This window comes from Centroberyx gerrardi, chromosome 5 (genome assembly GCF_048128805.1).
Source record: "Centroberyx gerrardi isolate f3 chromosome 5, fCenGer3.hap1.cur.20231027, whole genome shotgun sequence".
NCBI classification, from domain to species: Eukaryota; Metazoa; Chordata; class Actinopteri; order Beryciformes; family Berycidae; genus Centroberyx; species Centroberyx gerrardi.
The window spans coordinates 17,594,179-17,601,976 of record NC_136001.1 but is presented as its reverse complement, the minus strand read 5'-3'; the positions used below and the strand labels follow the sequence as shown (position 1 = coordinate 17,601,976).

Genomic DNA, 7,798 nt, shown 5'->3' with positions numbered 1-7,798 from the left:
TTCTTAGATCCCTCCCAGAAGTTAATGTGATAATGATAATGTGTGAAGTTGTGTTTTCAGCTTAATTTGCTGCGGTCCTCCATTTTATCATTAGGAATAATAATTAGCTCTTTGACATTGCCTTATGGCTCTACTTCAGTGTTTGCCAAATATCCCTCTAAATTAAGCAGAAGGTGCTCAAAGCATTTCTCTGTAATCACACTGTGCCACAGTTAACACACATGCAGAGATGGAGACACATCACACACACACACACACACACACACACACACACACACACACACACACACACACGTACACTCTCAGGAGGATGTCTGAACCATTAGGATGGGCGGATGGCACAAGATTTCCTAGAATGCCTCAATATTGATGTGAACAAGTCTACGGTATGAGAATACGGAATATCTAATGTGCCAAAATAAAATAAATGTGCCTAAAATAATAAATAAATATGAATAAATACTCATATAATGAGGTTATTTTGAAAACAATAATCAGGAAATAATATTTCATAATAACAAGTGGAGTATTATTTAACTGATGCAATGTAGGCTACGCATTTATATACTGTATATTTCTATATTTATTTCTATATTTATGCATAGTTTTTTATTTCATAAAGGCACATTTACTTACTTTGACACGTATGGTCCTCCATATATAAGATGGCCTACTGTAATAAGACCTTACATTCCTGTTCAGGCAATTTTAGATTGAGATGAAAATCCTGTAACAGCAGCTTTTTTGGAGTACTCTGATCGTGAAAACTAAGTTTACACTGAAAAATTCACCGCCACAGTAGTTGAGTGCATCTGTAATAGTGCCTAATCTATCAATATAATAATAATATAATAATAATACAATGCCTTGCTCTGCCACCCTCTCAACATACCCTTTATTCAGATCATTTCACTTCCAATGTTTTATATTTAAAAGATTACTCTCTGTATAAACTTGGCTTACAGATATTACAGAATGCTTTAGCCTGGAGAAATCTATGCCTCTGATAGGGACTTGACTGAGGCTCCAGACAGCACCTCAGCCAGATTCACTCTACTCCCACTCTTCTGCTCTGGCTGGCATTTCTATTGTAAGGTTTGCCAAACACTGAGCCTGTTTACCATACAAGCATTCTATGTCACCAACAATATTTAGCTGTCAGTGGTGGGCCTGTATAGTATTCTGCTGTTCAGCTGTACTGTTTTAAGGTAGCCTCATTCAATGGGCAAAGTTGTGTATATTTCAATGACTTGTATATTGTATACTCAAGTATGTGATGCCAGTTCCACAGTTCATTGCCACAAGAGGATCAACTAGCAAGGTAGACCACTGTAGTTAGCTTGCCAGCATCAAAAATATCACATTTACTGAAATTGCATCAGAAAGTCGCTGAATGGAAGGGAAGTTCATCCAAAACAATAACAAACAGAAGACTAACTCCAAAATGCTTGTCTTTGGTCAAGCTACTTCAGAAAAACATACTGTAGCAAACCAACCAGGCAGAGTTAGATCAGTCTGTGTTCATGATAGTTTGGTGGTCTTGGTAATAAGTGCAGAGCTATGCGGCTGGGTATTTTTTGTGGCATGTTGGGTAATTTGTATTGAAATGTGTTAAAGCCATATGGGTGAACTTCTTTGTTCAGGTTCATCGTTGTCTTAGTTAGAAATGATATTTAAAGTTATATGTAATGAATGTAATTCATTTTTATGTAGTTAAAGTTTCCTGCAATTATTTAGTTACAATGTTGTGCTATCAGACAAAGCTGTGTTAGCTATCTGGAGGGTGATCATTGGGTTTGAGTTTGACCTAGGTATTTGAATCTGTGGTAACTTGACCCAATAAAAAGGCTGCAAAGAAATACAAGGCTATAAGAATACAAGACTTTAAATTCTATTTTATTTGTGACTGTATTACATACAGCGTCTGTTATGTGATTATGCACTATAGGGTAGTTTGTGAAGGACTGTATGACACCAATCTGATCCACAGACATACTTTATGCATATTCATTTTCATTCATTCATTCATTCATTCATTCTGCTTCATTTTGAACAACTGCTTTCCCACAGATTAAGCCATCCTCAATGATTTTCTCCCATATAGACTTTATTATTGTAAACTTCTTGCTATCAGGTGACTGCCAAGATGTGACTGCACATCAATGTTGCTTGTAACTATATTTTGTTCAATGTTCCATATTCAATTTTGAATATTCAAATATATATTCAATATTCCATATTCAAATTTGGTCTTTCCTTGAACTGCTAGCAGAAGTTATCTAAACACTCTTCAACACTTATCTCCTCAAAAGGGGATAAGTTTATAGCTTCACCAACTTATAAGAGTCTTTTAAAACAGAAAAAAAAGCCCACCAAGGTTACAGCTATAGCGCAGGGTCGACTCTTTCAGAATCTTCTTTAACAGATACTGTAGAAAGCCAACAGACGAACAATGCTGCTGCAGCTCAGCGCTGACTCACTGCAGAGTGGAAAGAAACAAGCCTGGCAGAGTCTTTCAGAGCTTAGTGCAGAGGAGAATTTGATGGGAAATATGATTTTATGTTGCGTTACCCAATTTGAAATAAAATGCTCCCACAAGCTCAATTACACTACAGTTGCACGACCAAAAGGTTTCTGATAAAGAAATAATCGTGTCCATCCTGTTCCCTATACATGTGTGCCATGATTGAGCAACATGATTTTTTCCTATTATTATAGGCTGCCCTTCTTATAATAGTTAGACTGTGCTGTTATTTTATGTGTACTCTGCATGTGTGCATGTAGATATTAATGTCTGTTATGTATTTACCATCTGCCTGCATGTTGTTTGTATTCTTATCTGTATGTATGTTTACTGTTTCTTTTCTGTCTCTGTAAAGCCCTTTGTAACTGTATGTTTAAAAAAGTGCTACATAAATAAAGTTTTATTTACTTACTTACTATTATTGTCATTAATGAAACAGTTCAGTCTCTCTGACTGAAATTTGTACTGCAATGCTGCTATTGCATAACTCGCTCCAAAGGATACAATTCGACAAAACATATACAGCCATTTTAAAAGTTTGAATCAACAGTGAGGCTATTAAAACTATAGCTCCAGTTGTATAGCACCTGTCTTGAGATCTACTTTGTTCTGTAGAGATGAATGTAGCCTATATCAAAAATATGCTCTATTATACTGCATGCAAATCTAAAATATAGCATATTGTTGACAGGTTGTGTTGTGGCGTGACTTCCCGGGCTAGGGCAGGAGCTGCCATGCCATTTGGTTGTCTGACACTCGGGGAGAAGAAGGATTACAACAATCCCTCCGAGGTGACTGACAAATATGACCTCGGACAGGTTGTTAAATCGTGAGTATCTTTATATCGTGACGCCGATAAGAGTCTAGACACTCTTGGTTGGTTGACTCAAAATATGACGCACATTTCCTCTTTTTGTCTTTTTCCCAGAGAGGAGTTTTGTGAGATATTCCGGGCAAAGGATAGGAACACCCTGAAAATGTACACCTGTAAAAAGTTTCACAAAAAGGACGGAAGGAAAGTGAGGAAAGCTGCCAAGAATGAGATCCTGATCTTGAAGATGTGAGCGAAGTTCCTCATTATAGAGCTCATGTGTCTGAGGCACATTTCTGGCGCTGAGACAAAGTGTAATCACAATGATCAGCAGAATTCTTCACATTACTTGATAAAAACAGGCTGGAGGTGCTCAACTCGAGCCAAAGAAAAGACAAAGTGTGATGTAAAAGCTCAAAAACTTCACAACCTGGATGAGTGCCCGGCTCTCTTGAAAAATGAACAAGTTGTGTCTTAGTTCAGTGGTCACAATAAACACACATTGTATTCTCATGAAGGCTTTATAGCTTAAACGTGTTCTTTGGTGAATTGAGGCACAGTTCATTCATTTTCCAAGTGCTGGTGGCTATTCTTCCTTTTTTGCGAAATAACTTGATCCACGCATTTGTTCTTCATAAACTGTGATCATTAAAACTTTCAGGGTTGTGAAATTGATTGAAGCTTTAGGTATAATCATGTCTTGGGAATTCATCTTTGCTGCAGTTTGGTCACACTGGCATCAAGAACGATTTACAACAGATCCATCAGTAATTGAAAGAAAATTATTGTAATGTACTCAACATACTCAAGGGACGAAATGAATTGAATCGTGAATTAATTTGCAAAGAACTATGCTAATCATTAGGCATAATTGCTCTTTAAAAGCCTGAAATAAAATGTTATTATCATGCTGATGTGTAACCACTCAAGTGAGCCTGGGGCCAATTCCAATCAGTTGCTGCTTTGATTCTGCATGACTTCTCCCTCAAATGGCTTGAATTGTGGTAATAGTGGCAGTTTTTCAAACGATGTGAAACAATTCCCTGTTTCTTAATCAGTTATAAATTTTACCTTAACTGTCTGGAATGCTTGGCATGAAAATTGTATAGCTGCCTTTCTTATCACGTCGCTGCTTGTGACTTTGCTCACTTTAACCCCACTTCCACCCCTCTATCCTCATCCTTCCTTTCACTCCCTCCCCCCTTGTCTCCTCTTTTCAAAGGGTAAAACATCACAACATCCTCCAGCTGGTTGATGTCTTTGAAACTAAGAAAGAGTACTTCCTCTTTCTGGAGCTGTGAGTATTATTGGAGGCACTTGAGAGGGATGAGGGATTTTTCTGGGGCACAGTTTGGTGTGCACTGTGCTCGCTCAACCCCACTGAGCACTCTCTTTTATTCATCTGGGGAACAATTTTAACCTCTGACATTCCTGTGACAAGTATTTAATTTGGACGTACGCTCTCTTCAGTGCTACAGGCAGAGAGGTTTTTGACTGGATCTTAGATCAAGGCTACTACTCGGAGAGGGACACCAGCAATGTGATGAGGCAGGTGTTGGAAGCAGTAGCTTACCTGCACTCTCTGAAAATTGTCCACAGAAACCTTAAGGTATACTGTGCACTGCTGACACCTAGTGAGAAAGAGTAGCATTTCACCACATGCTAAATCAAGACCACTGTGCACAATTGCACTTTATATACATGAGATACATCCAGCTGTGTGCTTTCCAGTTCAATAAGCATGTATTTGTTTTCTCATGTAGCTGGAGAACTTGGTGTACTTCAATCGTTTGAAGCACTCCAAAATTGTTATCAGTGACTTCCATTTGGCAAAACTGGAAAATGGACTCATTAAGGATCCATGTGGGACCCCAGAGTATCTTGGTAAGTGGCATAAGTTCTGATTTCAGATCAATATACAGTATAAACAAATCTGGACCATTTACTCTAAAGCTACAGTATACCATGAGAATGCTTAATAGTCGTCTGTACTGCTATGTTCTGATATTGTAATGTTTCTCAGCTCCTGAGGTGGTTGGGAGGCAGAGATATGGAAGACCTGTGGACTGTTGGGCCATAGGAGTCATCATGTATATACTGTATGTGCTCTCTAGTATTATGTTCACAACAGCTATACTGACAGTTATGGCCATAAAACTGTATTTTATATATTTTTGGAAGTTTATTTAAGTGATAAGCTTTAAACAAATTTTGGTCTTGTCTTAATGGTCTTATTTTCCCAACTCAATAGTTTGTCTGGAAACCCTCCGTTCTATGATGAAGCTGATGAAGATGACTATGATAGTCATGATAAGAACCTTTTCCTGAAGATTTTGTCAGGCGACTATGAATTTGATTCACCATACTGGGATGACATTTCAGACTCTGGTAAGAGATAATCAAATTCATTCATAAACATATTAACTGTGCCAGATATATGAATTCAAAGGTCTGAATATTGGGGGTTTATGTAATGTGTTAACTTTGTTTATTTTAGACTCATAACAGATTCTTGTTTTCTACAGCCAAAAACCTAGTGGCATCTTTGATGGAAGTGGACCAAGATCAGCGACTAACTGCACAGGAGGCTATAGGTCACGAATGGTAAAAAATGGTTCATCAAATGTGACTGGTACCACCCACTAAATTGTGATTAACAACTTGAGAACTTTGTGTTTTGGGTTCTGCAATTCTAATAATATGTGAGTGACAATAGTTCTCTTGTTCCTTGTCTCAGGATCTCTGGAAATGCTGCCTCAGACAAGAATATCAAGGATGGAGTGTGTGCACAAATAGAAAAGAACTTTGCCAAAGCCAAGTGGAAGGTATTCCTTACCATAAATACAGTTTTGTTCATATGTCACTATTTATACAATGTGTCAGGCAATGATTATGTTACAGCTCACGATCACGGCCCCAGTGTGAACTATCCTGGATTGCTCTCTGCATTCCTAGACTCTGGACTAATCTATACATATCCAGTCATTTGCTGCAATGTTTTTCTTCTGGACATGTTTCTGCATATCTGTACATTCTCTGCACATGGGAATAGTGACACTGTGAGCAGATAAATTATGCACAGGTATTTTGCACACTGACACTTTTCTGTACATATGGTACCTCCGTCCTGGAGCTTTTGTACAGAAAGACAGCAAGTAATATGCACATTCAAATGCCACATTCTGTACATATTCTATCAGCATCTGTAAAGTGAATATTTGATAAGTATTTGATAGTGTTTTATAACGCTAGTCTATGCCACAATATTTTCTGTACAGTATGCATACATGGCCATCTGTAGACTTGTTAATGAGAATGCAGTGCATCATATATGTTGCTGTAAATTCACATACTTGCTGTTTGCAGTTTTCACATATCTCTTTCATTGTTATATTCTGCATATATTAATGATAATGGTTAAACTATTTCATACTGTATAAACACTGATGTTTTTATTATGTTCATACATACTTAAATTTATATATAAAGTGCATATTTCTTATTCAGTAATCCATACTAGCTAGTGACATCTGTGACAACTGTAAATAACTGTAATTTAAACCATACATGTTAGTAATCCATACTCTTTCCCCATACTTCCTACCAGCAGTCTACTTAACATGTGTTTAAATTGTCACCATCATGTTTATATAATCCCATAATTGTTAACATTCTATTTTATTGCTTTATTATTATTATTTTTTGACTGTTTTATTGCTTATTTTATATTCTGTTGTCGTGCTTATATGCTATTTCTCTTTTTCTCCCACTGAATCCTATTACTTTTGCTGCTGCAATGACCTAATTTCCCCACAGGGATCAATAAGGTTTCATCCTATTCTTTTCTTGATTTCATCTTAACTAACCCTAGTTTTTTATGTCACACAGAAAGCTGTAAGGGTGACCACCATGATGAAGAGACTTCGAGCGCCCGAGCAGAGTGACTCGGGGGCGTCAGGTCTTGCTGCGGGGGCCTCAGCTGACCCCGTCAGCAGCACTCCTGCTCCTCCAGCTGAAGGCCGTGACAGCGTCCCTGCCAGCACAAAGGCTGCTGTCAGTAAACAGGTTCCTGACACACAGACTGCCACGATCCCTGCACTCTCCCTGCCCAGCGCAGCCAGACAGCAAGTTGAGCCACAGGCGCGGTGCAACGGGGATCCTGTCCAAATGTTGCCACAAAGAAAGGGAGACCAGAAATCTTAAACAGAAGCAGGCAGAGGACCCTTGTCAAGCAACATACACACATGCAGTACAGCCTCTGAATTTGGCATGATGATACAGTGTCTAGGCTGTTCAACTATCCCCCAATTTGCATCTCTAGTGCAGCACTGTCTCACAGCACTATGTATGTCATTTTTGCCTTCTGTGATCATATGATTGGTCTATTGAATAGTGTACTCTCACTCTCCCTCCTTATCTTGTGTATGCTTCCCTTTAAAGCTCGTAGAAAGGTAGCTCCGCTG

The 7,798-nt window shown here is 38.3% G+C and overlaps 1 protein-coding gene across 1 annotated transcript; it reads left to right on the top strand.

The window, feature by feature from the left end:
- The first annotated feature begins 3,249 nt into the window (after window positions 1–3,249).
- Window positions 3,250–7,538, top strand: LOC139908532 (caM kinase-like vesicle-associated protein). Its single transcript, XM_071895258.2, has 10 exons — window positions 3,250–3,353; window positions 3,453–3,584; window positions 4,558–4,632; window positions 4,806–4,944; window positions 5,099–5,219; window positions 5,359–5,434; window positions 5,587–5,723; window positions 5,861–5,939; window positions 6,073–6,160; window positions 7,224–7,538. Exons 1-10 carry the CDS (start codon window positions 3,259–3,261, stop codon window positions 7,536–7,538), a joined length of 1,257 nt encoding a protein of 418 aa, XP_071751359.1. The 5' UTR covers window positions 3,250–3,258.
- Window positions 7,539–7,798: the final 260 nt, after the last annotated feature.